We start from the raw sequence: 25,980 nt of genomic DNA, 5'->3' as shown, positions 1-25,980 counted from the left end.
TCAGGTCCTCAGAGCACTCAGGTCCTCAGAGGGCTCAGGTCCTCAGAGGGCTCAGGTCCTCAGAGCACTCAGGTCCTCGGAGCGCTCAGGTCCTCAGAGGGCTCTGGTCCTCAGGTCCTCAGAGCAGCGGCTCCTCGCTCCAGGTTAAAGAGCGATCACGCAGTGTCCTTCTTTAGGTTCATTTAAGACCTCATTGAAAACACTTCCCCCCCCCCTCGTGTCCTGAAGCTCCCCGTGCTGCTTCAGGTCACATTTCTTTAATTAGCTTTCAGCAGGATGTTTAAGTGATGAGTAACTTTCATAATATCATGAAGGTGATTTAAGAAAAGGAAGCAAAGATGACGACTTGATGAGATAAAATATTGTTTTCCATTCGAGTGATTCAGATCAGTTTGAGGACAGAACGTGTCCAGAGTTTATAAAACTGAAGACGTCGTGTTGCTGAACTCAGTTTATTTAAACGGCTCGTAAACGTGACGAGTGAAGTATTTGATGTTTTCATGACTCCTCTATGAGAGGAAGGAGTTAGTGACATAAATGTTCCAGTTTGTAGTTCTGCTCAGTCTCAGTTAAAGCAGGAGCCACATGAAGAGGTCCTCGTCGCTCTGGTTGCAGGTTCAACTCCTGACCTGATGCATGTTATCCCCCACTCTCTCCTTCTATCTTCAGCTGTTTAAATAAAGTCAGGAGTTTTTTTCTCCTGCGAGTGCAGATCCCTGAACATTTCATCGACGAGAGGATGTTGGCTTCCTCCCAACGCAAATTCAGGAGCCAGGGCCGAGACTGAGATCGATGGCTTGTTCCCTTTCAGAGGTGAACAGGCCGCAGCCTGGTCACTGTGGGTGCACGCTCGGGTCCAGATTATAATTCTGTGGGATCATTTGGAAGAAGGCTGCGCGTCTCCGTGGATTCAGCGTGAAGGCCGGTGGTGTCGTTAACATAAGCAGACGACACTTTGAGCACAAAGAACCTGATGTGATGACTTCAGTTAGCATCCAGGTGATGATGATGATGATCATCATGTTGTTCCTGCTCTTCTTTGCAATAATTAACATTTTTCTCAGAAGATAATTGACAGGAAAAGAACTTCAACGTAATTTTGAGGGGACGAGATGCAGCAGACCTAAAACCTTTTACTCTGAAATTATCAGCTGGCTTGGTAGTTCTCATTACTGTGTGTGTGTGTGTGTGTGTGTGTGTGTGGCCCTGCCAGTGTGTGTGTGTGTGTGTGCATGACTGCACTCATGTGACTGACCTTCACAGTCACTGATCAGGCTTCAGGGACTACTTAGCAATCAGAAATGACATTTATTGATCAGCCTAGAAAACTCCCACAAATCAGTTGTAGGAAGCGAAATGTGCAAAACAAAAGTTCACTGAAGGAAACGTTTGATGAAGCACAGAAACACTGACAGACGTCACGCTTTACTGAAGGTCTTAAATCATTGGATGGACTTTAGATTACTTATAATTATTTTATATTTTCCTCACGTGTGACTGTTAAACATTTTAAACCAACTTAGTAAATTATTCTCAGAGTGAGAACTGAAAGTCACAAAGTTAGTCGTCTGAGGTGTCGTGTGCAACTTAAGGATTTTACAGCTGTAATTAATTATTCTAAATGCTACAACAGTTAGCTCGATAAAGATTGAGCATCATTTCAGGCTGGAACGCTCGATACTCGTTTGTTTTTGCTGCATGTTAGAAGAAGAACTTAAAAGAGCTATTAGATATTTTTAAACCTGCTGAAGGAGCTTTGTGGCTCTCGGGTCATTTTTGTGTAAAATGCATTTTTTTTTTTTTTTACTTTGCTTTGGTTTGTGTGGTCGGAGCTGCAGTCCGGCCCTGAAGGCCTGCTTGAGTTTTCCATTGAGTTTTCCTCTTGTCATTTATGGATCTGCTGAGGTTGCAGCTGCACATGTGTTGCCATGTGGCTCCGGACGCTCGGAGCGTGGAGTCACTGTGAGGCCAGGAGGATTCCCCGACCAACCAGAGGAAGCGCTCCTCTTTCCTTCATCTTGTTCCATCAGCCTCCAGGTTTCCCACCGTCAAACTTCTAACTGCTCTTGACCTTGACCTTGTCTGTTTCAGGATGGATCACCATGACTGGCAGCGAGGGAGAAGTAGAGGTCACAGGCGCTACGATGATGAAGAAGGTGAGAACAGTCGACCTGCGGTCAAAGACAAGATGGCCGCTGCCCGGGAGCTCTTGGTTCCGAGCGTTGCCGAGCTGATACTCTCGGGTCTTAATCAGGAGGTCGTCACAACTCTTGAATTGAACATTTTGGGGAATTCAGCAGTTTACAATCTGAATGATGATACTGAAGCTATTTGTAATGAATACACTTTTCTAGCTGTTGCAGGGATTCACTGTTTGACTGTTACGAGCTCAGAACATGATGTCTCCATACACACATGTGCAAATGCAGACAAACAAAGACCTGCATATTTAAAGTGAGGGGGTTGAACAGACTCAGATAGGGGCGGCAGTAGCTCAGTCTGTAGGGACTTGGGTTGGGAACCGGAGGGTCGCCGGCTCAAGTCCCGGCACGGACCAAGTCCGGAAACTGGTCTGGTAGCTGGAGAGGTGCCAGTCCATTTCCTGAGCACTGCCGAGGTGCCCCTGAGCAAGGCACCGAACCCCAAACACTGCTCTGGAGCGCCCTCTGTGGGCAGCCCCCTCACTCTGAGACCTCTCCATCAATGCAGAGTGAAAAAAACGAATTTCCCCTCGAGGGATTAATAAAGTATATATATATAAAATAAAAGACTCTTCATGTGTACCTGCTCCAAACACAGGTTTCATATATTGGTTAACAAACACACTGATCAGATATTTATAAATGTCAAACTCTTTTTTTGTATTTAGTCAAATACAGTCAAATGTTCTCTTAGCTAAAAGCTACATCGACACATTGATGATCTCTGTTAGTACATCTGATGCTTCGTCTGTCTCTCGCGTCCCTTCAGAATCTGTCCCAGTATTGATGTGACACTGACATGTTCTCTGTCTCTCCTGCAGAGGGCCAGCCCGTCTACATCGGTGTTCCAGCTACCCACAGACGGAAAAGGCGCAGACATCATTCCCACGTCAGCGACGCTGAGCGGGACACGCGGCACACACACTATGATCGGCACACACACCGTGAACACTCGCACAGGGGATACTACCAGGACAGAGACGAGCACTCTGACGAAGAGGAGGGCAGCACGGAGCCTCAGGAGCACTCCGACCTCTCAGGTTAGATGAAGTATTAACGTCAGACAGACGAGCACGGTTCTCAACGTGTCAGATAATAAGTCCTGATGACTTTGATGGTCCTGACCCAAAGCTCATGACCATAAAGAGCTTTGGGTCATGACCGAAAGAACGAGATCTCGGATACAAGCGGCCGAAATGGGCTTCCTCCGTAGGGTGGCTGGTCGCACCCTTAGAGATAGGGTGAGGAGCTCGGTCACCAGGGAGGAGCTCGGAGTAGAGCCGTTACTCCTCCACATCGAGAGGAGTCAGCTGAGGTGGTTCAGGTATCTGGTCCGGATGCCCCCTGGACGCCTCCCTAGGGAGGTGTTCTGGGCATGTCCCTCCGGGAGGAGGCCTCGGGGTAGACCCAGGACACGCTGGAGAGACTATGTCTCTCGGCTGGCTTGGGAACGCCTCGGGGTCCCATCGGAAGAGCTGGAGGAGGTGTCTGGGGTGAGGGAAGTCTGGGGGTCTCTGCTTAGACTGCTGCCCCCGCGACCCGGCCCCGGATAAGCGGCAGAAAATGGATGGATGGATGGACTTTGATGGTGAAGCACAAAGCTGACGTTTGGTGGTTCAACAACTATTCTGGGATTTAGATTTTCTTTAAACTGCTGTGAAGTCAAAGTTTAAAGACTGAAGGTCAGAGACGTGTTTGTTCAAACAACCCTGAGCTACAACATTGTTGAGCTGTTTTGGTTGAGATGCTTCTTCATTGACAGGGCGCTGATGGCCTCGTGGTAAGGTTATGTGCCATGAAAGGAGGCCAGTCTTCCAAGGGGGGGCGGCCCAGGGTCAAGTCCGGCCTTTGGCTCCTCTCCTACGTGTCATTACTCCCTGGCTTTATCTGTCCACTGTCCCATCCAAAAAAAGGCAAACAGCCCCAAAATAAATCTTGAAAAAATAAATATTGAAGGACGTTGATTTAGTTTTGGAGGAGCAGGTGACGATTCTAAAACTGAATAAAAGGATTAGAGGATATCCTGCAAATATCAGCTGATCACTCTTCTCGGGTTGATGCGTGTTTGGTGCTTTGTAGACTGAAAAGAATCACAAGGGAATCAATGCAGTGGCAAGGTGTGCACAAACAATCCTCTGTATCCTCAGTAAATGTCAAACACATCTCCAGTCTGTGTTCCCTCCTCAAGGAGTTTCCCTTGTCAGCATCTTTTGAAGCAGCTAGCAAACGGTGGCCTGAAGAGGTTATAATTGTGTCTGTGAGTTGTTGTGGTTTAGTTGAGGTGTTGGCTCCAGGTACTGGAGGGGTTTGGAGTCCATCTTTTTACCCAAGAAAACAGGATTTCCCTCGCTAGGGTTGAAAAGCAGCTGAAGCCTGAAGCCGAGAACTCGGAGTAAATCAGGATCTCAAGTGAGGGTGAAATACAGCATGAGATTACGAGTTATGAGACTCAACAGGAGTAATGTCGTCATGGCCGCAGACTTTCATGGTAAAGAGCTGGAAGTCAAAGTAGTTAATCTACACTCTGCTCTGCCCTGCGAACGGGAAAGAAGCTTGAAAGTCAGAAAGAAAGTTACAACACGACAAGCTCCTGAAAAATGTTTCTTTCACAACGTGTCTGCAATTAGCTTCAGAGAATCAGAGACACGGTAAGAAGCTTAGACGTGTGGAAGTTCAATACAGAGCTGCTATGTTTTTATATAAATCATGGTTAAGCAGACTTGTTTGATTAGTTTGCGTTTGGATTTCTATAAGTTTCTCGGCACATTAAACTTAATGTGAGGGAAACACAGAACACACTTTAACGTTAGTGCCTTTGGGCAACATGCTGCATAGGAGAGCGACGGCTTCGGATAACAGATCAGAAGGTCAACATTTGAGTTTGTTCAATTCTTCTGATCTTGTTTTGTTTGAGGTTAATTAAACAAATGTTAAAGAAAGTTGGTGAATCTGGAAAATATTGAGGCAGATTATCGACACTAAACATCTTTAAAGGCGTTCCCACTCCCAACATGAAGGAATCCAATGTTTTCTCTTCTGTGTTTCACTCTCTCCATAATCTACATGTCACTTCGTGTGGGATCAAATTCATAACAAAAGCAGGCCCGGACTTATTTACCTTCTCCATGAGCAAGGCATTTAGCAAAGTAACACTGGCCAGGAAGATGAACGTGTGCTGATCAGGGTTGGAAACTTGGAGACGCAGAAATAAACTGTCCAAACCGTATCTACTGTAAAGGTCGATCAGACCAGTTGCATGAAGAGTGTGATGAGGGCGAAGTTGTAAGTGCATGTATGTGATGAATACTTTGCAGCGTTCCCATGAAGTCTGAAGCCTGTAAGCTGATTAGAGCTGAGGAACACCAAGCTGTGTGTGTTATTTGGGGTGACTGTTGGTGTTTGGTGTTTGGTATGCTTTTGAAGTATTCCAGCTTCACACACACAACGTTTGACGTGAATAGTTCGGGGCAGGACTGTTGGGGTCATCAGAGCAAGAAGGCATGAGCCATGTTGGAGAGGATGCCCTCGCTTTCCTTGCATGTGTGCTTTAGTCGAGTGTGTGTGCATGTGTGTGTGTGTGTGTGCATGGACTTCTGGGAGGAGAGTACTGGAGGGCCCTGTGGTGTGTGTCAACCCTCTTAAAGTCTCTGGCTCGTTGCTGCTTTGGAGATTTCAGTGGATTTTTGCCACAGCTTTGCGAAGACTGATTGAATGGTGCAGGTCTGACCCCTCAGAGGACGACGCCCACACACATCATACATGGCTAATTGAAATAACAAAACTCAACGTGGAATTAAACTCACAGAAGTCAGCTTTGAATCGGCGAACAAGAGGAACAAGTAGGACAGGCGAACGTGAGAAGGGCTGAAGGAGAATTCTTCCACTCATGGTGGAGCGCTAAGGACCCTCAACCTCAACAAGAGGACAGGAAGCTGCAGACATTTCATCAGCGTGAATTCATTACAGGAGCTTCTTCTTTTTTTGACGTCAGAGGATCCAGTGACCATGCAGGACCCCGGGGAGTCCCGTTGGACCCTTCCTGGTTCCCAAATAGGTAAAAAGTAGAAGTTGGGAAAAGCGTGAAAAGTGGCAGATACTTTCTCTGTTTGAGTAAAACAGTTGAAAACGTTTTGGTCACTATTTATATTGATAAGATATTTAATTTTGGTTTCACTGCATTTCCTTTGTTTACTTTGTTATCAAAGCAGAACATGTATTCTTTATCTATTGTCCATAATCTGTGATAGAATTATTCTAATCAATCAAATGTTAAAGCTTCAGGATCGGTTTTGCTTGTCAAGGACCAATTCTTATTTTTGCATCGACTTAGAAAATCAAATTTGACTTATTTGCTATTTAGTGGTTTCCAGTGTTGTTTAAACATCCTGTTAATCCGTTCATGAAGCCGACATGAAGAGTAAAAAGAAGAAGAAGAATTTTAAGCCACTTGAGCTGAGAAAAACAAATGTGAATCATTTACATATTAAAGATTCATTAAGTTATGTTCTAAGTTACAAATCAAGAAATCATGACACGACATTCATTAATATGTGACGTGATGACCTTTAACCCTTCAGCACTCAATCAGGTATTTATTAAGCCTTTTAAAAAAAAGGTAATTTAGGTCTAAATGAATATTATGTTAAAAATAAAAGAATAACACGCTCGCTGGATAGATTCAACTGTCAACCAAGAGATGGGCTGCAATGAATTCACACGGCTACGTGTGTGAGGACATAAGAATCTAGTTTTTGCATCTGAGTGAGATTTGTTGTTTCTGACGACATGAAGAAAAGTGTCTCCATAGAGGGAACGCACCAAGTTTAAACAAGTTTACAGCCTGGTAAAAAACCAACAGGTCTGATTATGTAACGGTTTGTCAGGAGGCTTAAAACCCGCCTCAGCTCTCAGCCTGTCGTTAGCTTGACCCAGAGTTAGCATGAGACAGCATTTCCAGCATGGCGGCTGCTGCTGATGAGCCTCCTGCAGGGACCGGCTCATATTTACAGTCTGTAGGATGAATGTGACGTCACGGCACTGTGGCAGAAAGCTTGACATGATGTCAGGAAACAATAATTCTGTGGGCATTATAGATCTGCAGGTTTGTTTCTGTAATGTTCACAGATGTATTATTTTAAGTTACCGGCTGTTTCACACATCCTTCCTATCAGGGATTCAAAAACAGAACTTCTCTAAAAGTCTGATGTGTTGAAGTAACAACCCCAGAATGTGAATATGACCTCCCACTGTGAGGCTCTATGGGGTGGTCATAAATCAGAGAGACATTAAGTACTGAGACTTTGACCCTCAGCGGAGCGCCGAGTGAGATCTGACCTGACGTGACTGAGTAGAGCGAGTGATGGAAACAGCTACAGCGTGGCGCTCGCCCCATGGAACATTGTATTGTATTACAGTGTTGTTAACATAGATTACACAATTGTCCCCTGTAAGTGGAAGCGTTGATTGATATTTTGCACATCACCGTCACATGATGTCACGATTTGTTGAAACTGAAACCACCGAGATCGTTCTGCCGCTCGTGTTATTTTGACTTTTTGAAATATTTAGGGTAAAAAAAAAGATTTGAGAAGAGTGAAGTCGACAAACGGGGAAAACTTCCCGCTCGTGCTGATGCACACGTGGCAAACGAACACTGGCAGGAGTCAACGAGGCCTCCAGGGTTGGATGTTAATGTTCATCGATCTGCTCAGAGAGAAATTAGAAAATGCTGCCTGATTAGATATCAGATCCTCATTAGATTATCTGACCCGCTCGTTCACAAACGCTGATAGAGATCTGTAGGATTAGTAAGGCCTGTTGATCACGTCTGACTCACTAAAACAGCTCTCCATAGACATTAGATTTTAATATGTTGTAATTGCACAACGTTAAGAAAGTGCTCTCTCTTTAATTCAGCGTATTGGAGTTCCTTTAAAGTCTACTGATTATATAATCTGTGTAAAAGGATGTAATGGTCAGTGATACATGCTACACAATGCTTCAGCCTCTGAACATGTGGAAACTTGGCTGTCAGGGGAACACTCGACACAGCGACAGTTCTTCAGAGTCTGAACCAAAGAGCACAGACGACAGATTGATGCTTTCCTACAGTTGATGGTTTGTCTAAATGTTCCTGCTTCGCCCTCTCTTTGCAGTATCTCCTGCAGCAGAGCGACTGCGCCACATTCTGGGGGACGATGACAGCACCCCGACACCCACAATATTCACCGAGATGGACACACTACAACACGAGGGGGATGAGCTCGAATGGAAAGAGTCTGCGAGGTATGCACACAGACATGCACACAAATATACCGGCCTCAAAGCTTTCATTAATTTAGGATTTGGGGTCACCTTTGAAAGGATTAAGGGGTCGGGAGTTGAGAGATTATGGCTGCTGAGTGACAGAATTTTAACACTACATGTGATTAAAGATACACTTTAAATTACGCGAGGGCGTCCTGCTGCTTGACACTCCTGACATCAGACAAATCAATCATTCCTTCTGTGTTGATCACCTGTTCAGGTGGGTGAAGTTCGAGGAGAAAGTGGAGGAGGGCGGAGAGAGATGGAGCAAGCCCCACGTCTCCACGCTGACCCTGCACAGCCTGTTTGAGCTCAGGACGTGTCTGCAGACAGGAAGCATTCTGCTCGACCTGGAAGGCTACTCACTGCCACAGATAGTGGGTGAGTCAGCATGCAGAGTTTGCACCCAAGTCTACTCAAAGCCACACCTACCAAATGAACACCATTCAAACACCGACGAAGCAGCCGGAGCAACCTGGGGTTAAGTGTCCGAGAATGTCTGCAGAAGTGGGGATCAAACCCCCAACCTTCCTGTTGAGACAAACGACTCGAACTCCTGAGCCACAGCTGCAGCACGCAAAGAACCGTCTGAGTTCATGCAGCTTCAGGAGTTCAAGCCTTGATTCAAGCCAGGTTGCTCATAATTAACTGAACATGTGATAGAACCGTGTTGTTGCATTTACTGGAAGAAATCAATAAACTGTTAGGAATAATGTAATGCATGTAAGGACGGACATCAATCACATTACGCTCTGACCACTGTCCATTAAACTTTTACCATTGATTGAATTCCAGTCTACTCAGACTCGACTGAGTTCGCTAAAAACGCCACATTAACGTTGTCAGAGAGGGCCGGCAGTAACTCGGTCTGCAGGGACTTGAACCGGCGAATCATCAGTTCCAAGTCCCGGTGCGGACCAAATCTGGTTTATTCCTGAACACTGCCTGAGTTCCCTTGAGCGATGCATCGAACCCACCACCCCCATAGCTCAGGCGCGCTCGCTGTGGCGTCAGTGCGCGTCCACTTTTTGTAAATAAACGTCACAGTAGGTCCTTTGACATGTGAGCACACAGTCCGGCTGATTCTGAACTTTTTACCCCAGATGAAATTGTGGATCGGCAGATAGCCGACGGTCTCGTTGCACCGGACCTGAAGGAGAAGATCAGCTTCGTGTTACTCAGGAAGCACCGCCACCAGACCAAGAAACCAATCCACCGCTCGCTCGCAGACATCGGAAAGTCCTCAAACCCTGCTTCCAGTAAGTTTTCATGACCTTAACGTCAACTACTAATCAATAATCACCACATGAATCAAACCTTCAAACTACCTTCTAATGCTGCTTTTTGTTCTCTACCATGTTGATCACCTCTCTCTGTAAAATCACCTCCTCTGTTCTTGTTTTCACATCTTCTTCTTCTACTGCTCTGTCAGCCAAAAGCCCTCATGTTAATCTGAATCGTAGCACTAGTTCAGCCTCTGGGATTCACCGCTCCACAGAAGACCTCCGTCGACAGTCAGGCAGCCTCGGTCACCTGCGTGAGTTTACACACCCAACATTCCCGCTGGCTCCTTCCTTTTTAACAACAAGCTGCAAACCAGTGATGGACAATTAACCAAGAAAAAGAACAGTAGTTATTCAGCCTTCCATCGTTTTCCCCCTCAGATCTATCCCACAATCCAAGGTTTGGAACCACCTGCATATTCCAGCTACTCAAACTTCAGGATTTTCCACTTGAGTGACCATCATGTCTTCATTACACTATTTCAAAAGAGATTCACACGATGTGTTCAGTAAGGAACAATAAATCTTGTGTAGTTATTGGAAGTCTTGTCCTCTAACGGCTGGACGTCAGACTTCTCATGAAGCCTTTTAAACTGGTTGTACTGGTTCTCTGGGCTCAGCGCGGGCGCTCAGCTTGATCCCTGCTAATGAATGACTGAATGATTTTGAGACTTGATTTGTCTCCGTGTTTAAACTGACTGACTATAAATACAACGTGTTGGACGTAATGTGTGTTTACGTTAGAGATTTGGGACCTATTGTATGCACCATGGCTGAGATATTTTTGGGATCTATCTGGACGGAGAGGATTAGGAGAGGGGCTTTGGGCTCTGTGTGGTATGTTTTTGTTCTCTCTTTGTTCCCAAATCTGCTTTGACCAAAAAAGGGAAATGAGTCATTAGTTCATAATCCACCTCGGAGAAACAACTGGTTAAATTCAAGCGCACATTTTGGACATCCCTGAATACCCTCTGTGTTCCTTTAATATCCCGATCCTTAGTCAGCATTACTGGACAGACGTCAGTTTATCCAACATTAAATGTTGAAAATAATCATGTGTGTGGTTTATTAACAGATCCTGCTCAGAGCCGAAGCATGAACGACATTTCAGACACCCCAAGCACAGACCAGGTAAAATATAGATCTGATATTTCATGTGTAAAAACCCCCAAAACATTTGTCCTACATATTCACATGTGTGCTGTCACTCTCTGTTATTATTGATTTGTAATCAGATATTCTTCTGTTGCCTGTGGGGGCAAACAGCCGTGGTTTATTTACTGAGGACAGTTGATGGATTATGAGGCAACATATCCAATCTCTGGATTTCCATTCAGTTTTTCTTCATTTGCTTGTTGCTGTGTTTGCGTTTCTTGAACAGCTGAGCCTCACTTTATGAGAAGGTATACTGAGTCGATTTAATCCCTCTAATCCACACAGCCTGGTTGCTGAAGTAGGAATTTGGTAAATTGTGTTTACGCCAGAGTGTGTGTGTGTGTGTGTGTGTGTGTGTGCTTCTAATCGCGTTTATGTGAAGCTTCTGAGTTTGCTAAATTGTTTCAACGACCTAAAAAGTGAGACAAAGACGTTAAATGTTCTTCTAAAAAGCAGAGTGGGTACAAAGACTTGAGTTTTAGTTAGCATGTTGTGCGTCTGTCATTGCTAAATATCTTGACCACAAAGCAAGAAATTCCCTCTAACAAGTTCTCTCTGAGTCTGATTTAATTATTTATTGACAGAGTCTGGACCAGAACCAGCAGCTTTCTTTGATCTGACCAACATGCACTCTGACAATTGAATACATGACGTAACAACATGCAACGACTACTGCAGGACTTTACCACTAAACCACAGAAACAACATCGCTGAAGGTCAACACTTGAGTTCCTTCTTTCCTTAGTTTGTGCTGCGTGAGATCAACATGTGTTGTTTACAGTCGCTGTGGACGAGGATTGTAAAGAGAGCGTGGACGAGGACCAGTCGGTGAATTGACTCTCAAAGCATTAACAGATTATGAGGAGATTTTAATTTAAGCACTGACCACTCCACTGCCACGTGCTTCCGTAGTTAAGAGGAAAAGGAAGGGTGTGCCAAAGGAGCTGCACAACTGTGTGCTTTAATGCTGTTTGATTCCAGGAAAACCCAGAAAGCTCTGTGAGGATGTGAGTTCCTCGTTTAAAGACAACAAACTGTAAGATGATTCCAAGCTAACATCCAGGTTTACTGGATTCTTATTATTCCTGGTTATATTGGTGTTTTGTTCTTGGGACAATGTCAGATGGTTTGTCTTTTTTGGAACCAGGAATGGAAGTAGGTCCATAATAAAAGACTCCAACGATGTTTATGTCTGGATCAAATTAAACATCACACAGTATAATAACAAAACAGAAAAATCACCCGAATGCAATTCAATGACCTCTACAGAACTTGGATCAGAAACTGACTTGAGCCGGACCTTGGCTCCTCTTGTTTAGGTTGCTCCTGCTTTCAGATAAAACATTAAGGCCATTGCTTAATGACTTTGGGTGACAAGTGTGAGACGCGAGGAATAAAAAAAGGCCTGCAGGTTTCAGTAGGATCGAGTATTGATTGTTCTTTAAAATCCTATATGTCATTTCCGGTAACGATTCACCCATGGTTGGAACAACCCCCCGCTGGACGTCACCTCATATGATGTGACGAGCGATCATCACATAGTAAAAGCAATGATCATGCACGCATAAGCAGCCGGGAAAGGTCATCTGCAGTGCAACATGCCTCTAACATGTGACTTCTCTCTCTCTCTCTCCGGCTTGCCTCGTTTCTGTCAGTTGAAGAATAAGTTCATGAAGAAGATTCCTCGTGATGCCGAAGCGTCCAATGTCCTGATTGGCGAGGTGGACTTTCTGGACAAACCCTTTGTGTCTTTTGTACGTTTGGCCCCAGGCCACGACTCTGGGAGGCCTTACGGATGGTACCTGTGCCGACCAGGTAGGCGTCTCCTTAGTCTCCCTTTCCTTTATCTCTAGAGCGTGTGACCTTGATTATCCTCCTCTGTACTGGCAGGTTTCTCTTCATCCTGCTGGGTCCTCATGGAAAAACCAAGTCCTACAATGAAATTGGAAGAGCGATTGCAACACTCATGGTGGATGATGTAGGTAAACTGTGACTGTCCCTTTTTTCATAGACATCACTCATACACATATTGAGCTTGTTTATTGTGCTTTGTTTCTATTAGCTCTTCAGTGATGTTGCTTATAAAGCGAGGGACCGCGACGACCTGATTGCAGGTGTTGACGAGTTTCTCGATGAAGTGATTGTTCTACCCCCAGGAGAATGGGGACCCAAAAATACGCATCGAGCCTCCCAAGAAGGTTCCATCTGCAGAAATGAGGCACGTAAATTACAACAAAACAAACCAAATTCTTATTCAGAACTGTAATTAGTGCAAGCAGTCTTGAAACCCTGTGCTTTAGTCTGACAAGAGTTTTAGCCTCTTGAGGCAAAAGCTAATATTTCTTGGTGTAGCCAGTACAGCCAGAACAGATGAGGGACAAACACCCTTTAGAAAGGTAAGAAAACGTATCTGTTACATTAAGGTAACAGAATACTTGATAAGTCACTTTAAAGCTCGATATCTTTCGGTCACTTCTTGTCATTTACTTCTATGAGAGCTCTGTTCAACCCCTGACATCTTGCTCTGTCATCATGTTGTCTCAGGAAGTCAGTGATGAACCTGAGTGAGTTGGGTCAAATGATGGCTCTGCGAGTGGAGCAGCCGGAGGAGAAGATGAGGAAATTCCAGCGCCACATGAGCTTGGAGAGGAGCTGAAATTCACTGGAGGTATGGGAGGACTGGGAGGGGACTATGTCCTATCTCACATGTTACGAGCTCCAGTTTCATCCTTGATCTGTCATCTTTAACACATCAGTAAACCTTGGATTGCAGGTTTGCAGGTGGATTATGGCTTGACATCAAACGGAAGATCCCATGGTATTGCAGTGATATCTACGACGGCTTCCATATCCAGTCCATCTCTGCTGTGCTCTTTATCTACCTGGTTTGCATCACCAACGCCATCACCTTCGGAGGACTGCTAGGGGACGCTACTGACAACTACCAGGTCCTCTTAGAGACTGCAACAGCCAAGCCATGAAACAATGCGTCACTATACCACAGTTTAACGTGATTATTTTGTCTTCTCTCAGGGAGTGATGGAAAGTTTCCTTGGCACCGCGTTAGCAGGGACTGTCTTTTGTGTGTTTGGCGGGCAACCTCTCATCATCCTCAGTTCAACTGGACCGATCCTTATCTTTGAGAAACTGCTTTATGAATTCAGCAAGTAAGTGGCACCCAATCAAAGGCTTACACTTGTGTACAGTAAAGATAAGCAGACACAAAGCAATGCCAGCACTATGTCTTTCTTTACAGGAGCAACAACATAGACTACATGGAGCTGCGTCTGTGGATCGGCCTTCATGCATGTCTACAGTGTTTTTTGCTGGTCATAACAGATGCTAGCTACATTATCAAGTACATGACCCGCTTTACAGAGGAAGGTTTCTCCAGCCTCATCTCCTTCATATTCATCTCTGATGCCATAAAGAAGATGGTAGGTAACATGACGTCATTTAAATTTGAAAAACTGCTTTGCCCATAAACATGTACAAGAAAGAAGATGAAATCTGACAACAGTGAAAAGAGAAAGCAAGTCCTCTTTTAAACAGTGATTAAAACTCTAAGCAGTAATTTCCTTAATATCTAGTTTAAAGTCTTATTTGATGCAGCATCACTCTTTAGATGATAAGGGGGGGCATGTGGCCTAGCGGTCAGTATAGGTGTCCCACGTACGTCCTCAAGCGTGCATCCCAGGTTCAAATCTGACCTTTGGCTGCTTTTCCACATCCCCTCTATCTGCTGTCATAAATAAATGTACACAAGAAAAACTGAATATATCTTGAAAACTGATAACGCAGAAGTCAGTTTATTGTGAATGTGCTGAACGGAGACGGAGATGCTGATAACAACAGTCCACAAACCAAAACAAAGATTTACCTGATTTGTTTGTTACAGGTAGGAGCCCTAAAGTATTACCCAATCAACCGCGGCTTTAAGCCAGACTACATCATTGGCTATAGGTGTGACTGCCTCCCACCAGACCAGGGTGAGTACACAAGTTTGGAATTGTAGTTTGTTGTAGTGTTTGGACACCTTCATCCCCAGTGAGTAAAGCATCATCCTATCATCTACTAAAGAAAACACTTATAAGATCTAATCCAGGAAACATAGGGGGACCTATCTAACACCTGCAGCACAGCGTCTTCACACACAGAGAAGGTGTCATGATTATTCTCTTTCTCTCGTCCAGCAGCAACCCAACTCACACCCGTGTTCGTGTCCATACATGTGAAGTCTATTGTGCTATGATGTCTATATTTAGAGGGCACATCAGTAAAAGGGACATGGAGACGAGTTCATGACGTGCTTCCACTCAGTTTATTTCCCTGCATCAAAATAAGTCTTTACTTCCTGTAATAAAGTTTAAATGGATCCTATGGAAGCATCTTCTTACTGTGGGCCCCTAAATCAAACGAGTGCTTTCGATCCAGGTCTTTGTCCAGTCCTTTGAGTTTAAAACTGAATATTTCAGTGTGATTAGAAACAAATATTTGGTCTTTACGTTGCTGTGATTTTCTTCCTCTTTTTGCTTCCGTCTTGGATGCTGTTTGACAAAGTGAGTGTTCACATGTGGTTGAAGGAATGTGGGTTTGGTTTGACTTCCTGAGTCCAGACAGTGGATATATATTCAAATATATATTTATATTATAACACTCAATAAGCTATAACTCATACATACATACAACATCCAGCACACGTTACCTTCGCTTATCATTCATTTGTTTCCTTGTGTTTTTGCTCTTCAGCATCTGCACTGGGCTTTAATGTTTCAGCTCCACTCGCAGATGATAATCTGACTCTGTTGGTAAGTGACCCAAGACCGTTAATATCAGTGACATGAATCTTAGTGACGGAAACTTTACATGTTAAATATAAACAACAGAATGTATTTATAGAGAGAAATCATTTTTAACTGGCAAACCTAAAAATGTTTGAGCAATGCACTTTAAGAAGTTATTTCCTCACTATTCTCTTCTTGATGACTCCGTGACCTCTGACCTGTGCTCATATTTTAAATCGCTCCAGAGGATTCTTTACCTGTTTAATGCTTGTAGGAGTTAATGTGGCACTGTGTTGTCTTTTTCTCTCTTTTTCATCTTCTTCACTTTCAATCCATCCTCTCTTGGCTCCTCCTCCTCCTCTTCCTCCTCCTCCTCCTGTCTGTGTAGTTCAACCTGACGGACATGGACTGGGGTCAGATGAGTAAGAAAGACTGTGTCAAGTATGGAGGCATGTTGGTGGGGACGGCCTGTAAGTATGTTCCTGACCTGGCCCTCATGTCCTTCATCCTCTTCTTCGGCACCTACTCCATGACGGTTTCTCTCAAGAAGTTCAAGTTCAGCCGCTACTTCCCGACAAAGGCAAGACTTCCATTGTTTCCTGTCCATGGTCTTAAAGCGGGAATGGTTCCCAACCTGCCTGTCAAACGACAACACGGAACAAAAATCTCTATATTTGATATTCTTAAAAAAGTATTTGAACCAGATACTTCTTGTCTTAATATACTGGAGTTCTTGTATAACAGAAATTTACATCAATACAGGAAAAATATTTAAATATTAAGCTTTCAATACAGCTCATCTGAAGTAATAAAGACTATCTAGCTTCATTATTGCATCATATACACGTATGTTCAATAAGAGACCCGTACCTGAGAGTTTCAGCGCTCGTCTCCTGAAATCAAGTTTAAAATATCTGGAAAAAAAAGTGGCGAGGAGTTTCCACATACAGGTCAGAGGATGAGCACGTTTCACAGATCCTACATACGTGTAGGAACACGGTGTTAAAGCTACATACGTGTAGGAACACGGTGTTAAAGCTACATACGTGTAGGAACACGGTGTTAAAGCTACATACGTGTAGGAACACGGTGTTAAAGCTACACACGTGTAGGAACACGGTGTTAAAGCTACACACGTGTAGGAACACGGTGTTAAAGCTACATACGTGTAGGAACACGGTGTTAAAGCTACATACGTGTAGGAACACGGTGTTAAAGCTACACACGTGTAGGAACACGGTGTTAAAGCTACATACGTGTAGGAACACGGTGTTAAAGCTACATACGTGTAGGAACACGGTGTTAAAGCTACATACGTGTAGGAACACGGTGTGAAAGCTACATACGTGTAGGAACACGGTGTTAAAGCTACACACGTGTAGGAACACGGTGTTAAAGCTACACACGTGTAGGAACACGGTGTTAAAGCTACATACGTGTAGGAACACGGTGTTAAAGCTACATACGTGTAGGAACACGGTGTTAAAGCTACATACGTGTAGGAACACGGTGTTAAAGCTACACACGTGTAGGAACACGGTGTTAAAGCTACACACGTGTAGGAACACGGTGTTAATGCTGGTGCAGAGCCCGGTCACCATGTGAACGCTCGTGTCTGAGAGACGCAGTTGTCCCTTCACAATAAAATGCAATAAACTCGTGTTCCCAAAGAACCTGGAGCTAACCTACGAGCTAACGTTAAAGACTGTTTATTTAGCTATTAGCATGCTCATTAAAGCTAACTAGTTATAAAAAGCATCCAATACAACACAGTATAAAATCTCTCCTCTGTTTTAGATGAGTGATAGCGATATATATATATATATCTGTATGATATACTGAACAGTTGTTACTTGATGTGTTCCGGTTGCATCCAGCTTCCTTCCTCCTCATGATTAAATGTGCAGCCCCTACAGCTCCGTACAGGCCTGTCCTCCTCCTCCATGTTCTCCTCTCCCTGAATGTGCTCCAGGTCCGAGCCCTCGTCAGTGATTTTGCCATCATCATTTCTATCCTGATATTCTGTGGACTGGACGGCCTGCTGGCTCTGGACACGCCCAAACTGCACGTCCCCACTGAGCTCAAGGTCCCCGACGCGTCAAACCTTTCCTTTGTCTGTCGTCACGGCTCGGATGCTTTTCTCTTACCCGATGACGTCGTCTTTACAGACTTGTAATCAGTCGTTTGATGATGATTCACTTAACGAGTTTACTTTTTCTTTTCTTTGTGTGTTCTCTTCCTCGTGTCCACGTCCCTCTCTTTCACGTCTTACTCCTACGACTACACATCCTTGTGTGTGTGTGTGTGTGTGTGTGTGTGTGTGTGTGTGTGTGTGTGTGTGTGTGTGTGTGTGTGTGTGTGTGTGTGCTGATGGACATGTAGCTGAGGAAGCTAATCAGTGATTTTTCCATCTTCATGTCGATCATGTGCTTTGTGGGTCTGGACATGTTGATGGGCTTAGACACACCCAAACTAATCGTTCCCACCGAGTTCAAGGTAACTGATTCCTCACTTAATTCTTTGTCTTCTTTCTAACGTCCTTTGCGAGTGCATCTGTTGTTTTGTGTCAAGTCTGAACATGTTCACACATATTTTTAGAGTCACTTCGACTCTTCTCTTCGGAGGTCAAACATTTAAGAAAATCCTCCTTATGAGTCCAGATCCCGCCAAAATAATGGTCCCATTTAAAAGTTATTTTGTGTGTGTGTGTGTGTGTGTGTGTGTGTGTGTGTGTGTGTGTGTGTGTGTGTGTGTGTGTGTGTGTGTGTGTGTGTGTGTGTGTGTGTGTGTGCGCGCTCAGCCTACTCGCTCGGACCGCGGCTGGTTGGTGATGCCGTTTGGTAAAAACCCCTGGTGGTGGTACCTGGCCAGCTCTGTGCCCGCTCTGCTGGTCACCATCCTCATCTTCATGGACCAACAGATCAGCGCCGTCATCGTGAACCGCAAAGAGAACAAGCTGAAGGTCTGCGACACACAGAGCATGAACAGCTGATTGTAATGCACACACACACACTAACTCATGAATGACCTCTGAGAGTGAGACTGAAGTGCACACTCAGTCTGTACATCAACACCTGAAGCTTTCACCTGCTGTGCAGCATGAGGAAGGAGAGCATCATGACACCTTCATGGCTTCCTCCCGTCTGTTAAAGTGTCCGAGTGAAAACAAGTTAACCTCGTCTCGGTCAGTGTTCAGGTTTCCCTGCATGAGATCAGATCCTGATGCACAGCTTGGACTCGTGTGGATGAAAGCTGGTATTTATCATAAGGGGAAAAAAATGAGTTCACTAACTAACTCTTTTAGATGATATGAAACCATCATTACAGAAACACTTCATTTAAAGTGAAACTCATCTGTGTGCAGACTCTCTGAGCCTCGGTGTGAACGAGCAGCAGAAAGAATTGAAACATAAAAGTTCAGATTTACAAGATAATCAAACTTTGGATTGTCCTTCCTACATTCTGTCCTCTCTCATTACGCTCAGAGAAAACGCTGGTGTTTGTTTAATCATGAGTTCATTTTAGATCTTTAGAAATGTTCCTTTATTTCAAGATCTGAAGAAATGCCTCTGAAATGACTCGACGCCACAGAGGAACTAAAATGATCCTCACGTGATGTGCTTGTTCCCGTCTCTGCAGAAAGGTTGTGGGTACCACCTGGACCTGTTCTGGGTCGGGGTCCTGATGGCCGTGTGCTCCTTCATGGGTCTGCCCTGGTACGTCGCCGCCACCGTCATCTCCATCGCTCACATCGACTCTCTGAAGATGGAGAGCGAGTCCAGCGCGCCCGGAGAGCAGCCGCAGTTCCTCGGTGTCAGGTAACGACCCCGTCAGGCCCGTGTGATCCTTCCCTCTTTGCTGCATTAAAAACTCAAACCGGATCTACTTTTCCAGGGAGCAGAGGTTGACGGGAATTCTGGTGTTTGTCCTGACGGGACTCTCAGTTTTCCTTGCTCCTATCCTCCAGGTAAGACGGTGACATGAAGGAGAAGTGATTTTTTACTGAGCGATGTTTAAACTGTTCTCCTGTTTGAACAGTACATCCCGATGCCCGTCCTGTACGGCGTTTTCCTTTACATGGGCGTGGCCTCACTGAGCGGCATCCAGGTGAGTCCAAGACGACACATTCATCCGTCCAGGTTTGTCTGATTTAACTTCTGTCAACTAAAGAACGAGGTTGTGAACGTTTCAGTTCTGGGAGCGGATCAAGCTGTACCTGATGCCGGCCAAACACCAGCCCGACTTCTCCTTCCTGCGTCACGTCCCTCTGAGACGCGTCCATCTTTTCACGCTGGTGCAGATCCTCTGTTTGGCCGTGCTCTGGATCCTCAAGTCCACATTCCTGGCCATCATCTTCCCAGTGATGGTGAGTGTGTGTGTGTGTGTGTGTGTGTGTGTGTGTGTGTGTGTGTGTGTGTGTGTGTATGTATGTGAACACTGGGTGTGTAGAGAGTACTGCTCCTCTGTGACCCGGGTCCAGTTGGATCAAACACTGCAGGGTAAACTTCTCCCACACAGCAGAGGAGTCTTTAGAGGGTTTCAGCTGAAGACCTCAAACCTTCTGCTCGTCCTCTAACGTCTCACGTGAACATCACAAACACAGAACCAGCTTTAGACGGTTTCTGACTCAGCAGTTTAACAAGCCGAGGCAGAAAAAGGAAAAATAGAATCATTTATAAAAATGTTTTTCCAGGTTTCTTCCTTGTGTCTGCAGACGTGTTCAGCCTGATGTTACGTGTAACACGGGTGTAAATATCCCTCAGTGGATTGGTGACGTGAACAGTGCTGGCTCCCTCTCTGTGCAGATTCTTGGTCTGATGGTCGTACGGAAGCTTCTGGATCTGATCTTCTCACAGCACGACTTGGCCTGGCTGGACGACATCCTGCCCGACAAGGACAAGAAGAAGAAGGAGGACGACAAGAAGAAGAAGAAGGAGAAGAAGGCGGTGGAGCCAGAGAGCGACGAGGAGGTGAGGAGACAGCTGAAGTTTAATTCAACGTGTGTCACTCCATCTGTTGTGGCTGTGTCGCTCCTGGGTTCCTGTTCAAACACTAATACTGTACGTTTCTCCTCTCTGTCCCACAGTGTTGCTGAAAAGGCACTGTATAACACTTACTACAGTCTCTATGTGTCTCCGTCCTCCTCACTTTTCCACAGTGGACTTTAGAAACTCTCCAGCATGTTAGACTGATGATAACAAATATTCCAGCACTGCTCGTCTTATCCTTTTAAATCCCTTTCTGTTCTGCATGCCGACGACTTCCTGTTTGTGTCCAGCAGCCAAACAGCTCCGCCCCCCCTCAAGTGCAGATCCCTATGGAGGCCATAGAGCCCCTAACAGAGCCCGCTCTGGACCCTGTAAACCCTCCCACCCAAAACCAAACCTCTGATTGTGAGTACAGCGACCTCTCCTCTCCTGTTGAATCTTTACTGTCACTCAGTGTTACGGATGCAGATTCAGCTCGATGTTGCTCTGGACCAATGACCTGCCATCACAGGTCTTTGAAGGACCCGCCCCAAAAGGACAGATCCGTCCTTCATCCCTCCGTAGATACAGCTGTCATTTAACACCTCTGAAACGCTGCACACACAGCCGATGTTGGACTTTGTGGCTGAGCTGTTGAAGTCGGTCGTAATATGGGAACATCTCGCCACATGGCGAGTACAGGGCGGGTAAATGTTTCACCATCTCATGATCGTTTGTCCGGTGAGTCAGAAGGTTCCTTTGGACTTTTGTCCGTTCACTCTCAGCGTGTCTTCTATTAAAACGTCGTCTCGCAGCCTCCTGCAGTAAAAGTCACAGTTTTATGCAGCTCACGTTCACGGCGCCCGACCTCGGGGGTTTGTGTGCTCACGCCGGTCGACCCGTTAGTCGGGCACGACCTGTCCAGCTGAAACCAGGACAGAACATTTCCAGCTGTCCAAAGGAAACTCCCGCAGACGGAGCTCGAGGTCGTCTCGTGTTCTGATTGGATGAAGGATCAGAGTTATTCAAGAACATCGACGGGCAAGTTCAGCAAAACTTACAGATTATTTGTTCGACTCAAAGATCCGGTTCAAATCGGGCTGGCTCTAAACTGGACCTGGGCTCAGGGTGTGTTGGGACATCAGGTGAGTTTAGAGGACAGAACATGAATGGACCACATTAAAGAAGGTCAGCAGATGAAACTGAAGGTCGTTGGTCCAGAGCAACTTCTGAAGATAAACATTTGTGTAAACGTCACGTTGTGTTTCTGATGTTTCTAACTGTGTAATCTTTGTGTCTGTGTTTGTATCCGTGTTGAACTACATGTGTGTGTTCACACCGTCACATGTTCCTGTTGTGCGTCTGTGTGTTTTTGTTCTTCCAGGAGACCAACCCGTACTCGACCGTCACATCCGATCAAAACGAATTAGACCGCAGGTACTGTGTGCTGAAACTGCACGTGCCCTACAGGGATCTGATTAGCTCACCTCACACAAACACTGACTGAAGCCCGACGCCGCCAGACGCCACCCGCTCGTCTGCGTGCGGGCTGACCATGTAGGGAGGGATGTGATTTTAATATTTTAGGTTTGATTGTGTACAGTTCAGAGCGTGGTCAGGACCCCGCCCCCGTCCCCTTACAGCCCCTCCCCCATCATCCGTTTCCTCGCTGTTCCCCCAGAATGCTTTGGGAGAAATAGACAGGAGTTCTATGATCATGGATTCAGTGAGTTACACGTTCGTTCTCCACCCAGTGTGAACACACAGCTCATCAACATACTGAGGAAAACTTTCAAACACGTTCTGCAGTGAAGGAACATTTTGGATTATTTATGATCAAATATAACAAAGACAAACTTACATGAATAATAACGTCTCCATCCGATCCTCCAAGCAGCCCCACTTCCTGTTCTACTGTTTATAGTGTAATCAGCGTAGACTCTGGCACATCCAGACAGCTTGTTATAAGAGGTGTGATGATCACCTGAAGGTCTCTCAAACAGCATCACTGTAGAAACAAGAGTTCAGTTAGAAACCTTTGATTAAAACGCGGCAGGTTTCTTATTTGGATAATCAGCTTTGATTGGTCAAAATGTCAAAAGAGAAATCTCTCTGATTGTAAGATCACGTGATTGTGTCGCTTTATTCCAGCGCCTGATGTAAATATTCATGATGTGAGTTTGTGTCTGTTCTTATTTCTTTTCAGGGAGTTATTTTCAAGATGGCCGAAAGGTCATTATACTCTGCAAATATATATATATATTAATTTATAGATAGATCCCAGAATTTAAAAACCATCATCATCACAGAAGCTCAGAAAACGTCCCCACAGAATCGTTCTTTAAAATCCACTCAGGTTAATGGATGACTGCACTAACCGTCCCCGTCTGTAGGGGGCGCTCTAAGAGCAGCGTTTTACTCTGAAGCCCCGCCCACCTCGTCTTCCCCCTCCTGTAAATATTGTAATTTTGATTTGAATACATTCCTGACAGCTTTACAAACTTCCTAGATTCAGATTATTTGTACAAATTTACCAATAAAGTTTTGGTGTCTTATTATAGATGAAGTCAGCCGGCAGTTTATTCAATAGATGACGTAATCTTTCCCTCAGCTGATGTACACACACGTGTGTATTCAGAAAGGCTGGCTCTGTATTATTAGTCCTATTGAGCTTATTATGTGAATGTGTGTGGGGAGGTGATGTTATCAGATTTTGGTTGTTTCTTTAAACAGAGCAGGTTCATTAGTGGACCGGAGAGCACCGCAGCACCACCTTCATCTTTTCTTGTGTCACACGTTTGTTGATCCTGCATGGCTTCACGTCTGACCCCGTTCACACCTGTTAGAGCAGGGGTGTCCAAAGTGTGGCCCGGGGGCCATTTGTGGCCCTTGAGTGGATTTTTTGTGGCCCTTGACTTCAAATGGAAGAATCAGAAGATTTTGGCCCCAGGCCTCATCAGATGGCATATTTCGTTCTTTTTTTCTTCTTCATGTCAGCGAGGGAGAGACCTATAAAAGCCTGACTATTCTTTACAAAGGCCAGAACACAACAGTTTCCCACTGCAGTTAGTTATTGTGTATTTACATTATTTTTTGAAGAGGTCAAAATACAAAAAGTTCCTTCCAATATTTAAAAAAACCAAAAAAAAAAACCCCTGTGGCCCGTGAGCGATTCTAACGAGACAATTTTGGCCCGCAAGAAAAAAAAGGTTTGGACACCACTGTGTTAGAGGATGATTTAAAGTCCCGTCCATGAAGCATCACATGATGCTGCGATCAGACCTGGTCTGGACTTCACTCTGTCGTCTGGTTTTAAAGCAGCAGGGATCTATGAGTCTGTTCACGCTCCTCTCGTTCGCTCCACAGCTTTCCCTACCTTTAGTAGCCTGTGCAGCAGCGCCATCTAGTGTAAGCTAACGGTCCAATGAAACAAACAGGAGACGCGGTGCACACCATGAAGTAATGTCTCATGCACACGCATCAGTTCTCCCATTCTGGTCATTTAAGATCTTGAATCTGTTCAGTGCAGGAAGCTGCCAGTTTATAGAGTGCAGCTCTTTCTTCTTCCACAGCTGATCCGACTGAACTGAATACGTCATGTAGTGAATGTGGTTTCAATGTAGACTTAAAGTGTAACTTGGCCGGTTCCACCACTGTTCCCCAGCATCACTCTGCACCTGAAGATCTCCTGCCCCCCCTCGCCTAACCCCTCCCAGACGAGCCTCGCCTCCGGGGACGCTCAGTCACACGTGCCTCCGCCATGCCAGCCCCAGGTCAGCATCCAGGTGGAGTCAGACTGCGAGGAGTCTGACTTCTGCTTCCGACCGCAACGCCATCACCATCACCACCATCACCGCCACAACCACAACCAGAGCCACTGTTTCCCCCGTGCAACACCTCCACGTGTCATACAAAGAGACTTTCAACCCAAACTGCATGCTCGCTTTATTGACCAGTGTGCTGAAACCGTTCTTTAGACGGACTGAAGCGCACACACACACACACACACACACACACACACACACACACACACACACACAGAAGGTGCAAAGTGTTGCATACCCTTAATAACTCTTAATCTGCACTATATCTCCACATTCATTTTTACAAACTGCTCTTTCATTTGATTGATATCAGATGTGATTCCTGTGAATTATATATAAGCACCCATCCTAAACCAGCGTCATGTAGTGACGACAACTAGCTGCAAAGAAACAACCAAAATGTGTTAATATTATTATGAATGATAAATGCATGAACCCACTCTGAACCCGTGTTAGTGTTGTTGAATATGATTTTTCTTTGTGTGCATTTAAAGACTGGTAGAGCGAGAAGTGATGAACGTCACCTCGAGGGAAACCTCACAGATTTACGAGGCTTTGACGAAGGCGTGAAGTGAAATGAAGCGTCAAGAATTATGTACACAGCACATGTGAAGCCCTGACAGTGTAATAAAACAGCATTTAAAGTTTGTTTCTGTGCTCGTTTGTTTTGTCCTGGAGCGATCCTCACTCTGTGCTCAACATGAAGTCAACAGGTTGAATTACAAAACCCTTCACAGCCCAAATCAAACATATAACTCTTACAGACTGACGTTATATATAAATATAAATAGTTTAAAAAATTACTAAAATACTATATAATAAATAAAATAAATAATAATAAAAATAAAATATAAAAAATAATACTTTATATATAAATATATAAAATATATAAATATATACAAAAAATATATAATAAAATAAATAATTACTTAATAACTTCATGAAGATTTAGAGCTGATGGAGTTTTGTCTTCATTCATCTCAAACCTCAGAATCACACAGTGGAAGACATGATCTCATGTGTTTCTCTTTACATGTCAGTAAAGGTTCATCTGTGGTTACCATGGAGACCAACAGTAGAAAGTTCTGGTTGCTTAGCAAAAGCCTGGTTTCAGTTTTAGTGGAACTTTTTCAGTTGGTTGAGTTTAAAAGTTATCTATTTTTTTCTTTTCTGCTTTCATAAATGTTTTTTTTTTTTTATAAATGTCAAATATCACACTCCAGATTAACACTGCCTCAAACATGGAAGAATAGTGAGCTCGTTTACAGCTTCCTGTAAACCAAAGCTAAAGTTAGCCATAGCTACACAGAAGCTAATTAAAATTTTACTGCATGTATTTTACATTACAGTACATTATTACTTTATAATTTTACTTTCTGCTCAGATTCAGTGAACTTACAGCTTCAATGCAGCTTGGTAACAAAGTCTTCTTCGTCTTCATACTCTCTGCTGTCAAAGTC

General features: G+C 44.6%; 2 protein-coding genes and 1 long non-coding RNA gene across 4 annotated transcripts in view; 1 reads left to right on the top strand and 2 right to left on the bottom strand.

The window, feature by feature from the left end:
* tacr1b (tachykinin receptor 1b) overlaps positions 1-18,615 on the bottom strand; it is a gene marked incomplete at its 3' end in the record, with an annotated part of 26,642 nt that extends 8,027 nt beyond the window's left edge. Inside the window, exons 1-4 of one of the 2 annotated variants that reach the window (XR_013780846.1) lie at positions 18,535-18,615; positions 16,217-16,367; positions 15,987-16,123; positions 15,661-15,747 (exon numbers count right to left, since the gene is read on the bottom strand). Of the gene's footprint in view, positions 1-15,660; positions 15,748-15,986; positions 16,124-16,216; positions 16,368-18,534 lie in introns of those variants that run through there. The other variant, XM_079364411.1, reaches the window with a different exon arrangement.
* Positions 3,023-25,167, top strand: slc4a5b (solute carrier family 4 member 5b). The gene is given in 29 exon segments (XM_079364413.1): positions 3,023-3,241; positions 8,357-8,486; positions 8,728-8,888; positions 9,611-9,766; positions 9,940-10,044; positions 10,866-10,921; positions 12,601-12,711; positions 12,713-12,742; positions 12,744-12,760; positions 12,836-12,923; positions 13,008-13,109; positions 13,111-13,167; positions 13,494-13,524; positions 13,527-13,613; positions 13,727-13,893; positions 13,979-14,112; positions 14,202-14,386; positions 14,848-14,934; positions 15,695-15,753; positions 16,118-16,309; positions 17,702-17,815; positions 18,530-18,691; positions 19,369-19,547; positions 19,624-19,696; positions 19,768-19,836; positions 19,922-20,095; positions 20,535-20,699; positions 22,081-22,133; positions 24,361-25,167. Coding segments are annotated over 28 exon segments (3,180 nt in total). The 5' UTR covers positions 3,023-3,241; positions 8,357-8,433; the 3' UTR covers positions 24,674-25,167.
* Positions 20,519-25,980, bottom strand: LOC306836996. Its single transcript, XR_013780847.1, has 3 exons — positions 25,920-25,980; positions 22,558-22,704; positions 20,519-20,612 (listed from the first exon to the last, which is right to left on the bottom strand). It is a non-coding gene; the product is annotated as an uncharacterized lncRNA (long non-coding RNA).

The sequence above is a fragment of the Symphodus melops genome, assembly GCF_947650265.1.
Source record: "Symphodus melops genome assembly, chromosome: 16".
NCBI lineage: Eukaryota > Metazoa > Chordata > Actinopteri > Labriformes > Labridae > Symphodus > Symphodus melops.
This window is presented reverse-complemented; position numbering and strand designations above follow the sequence as displayed.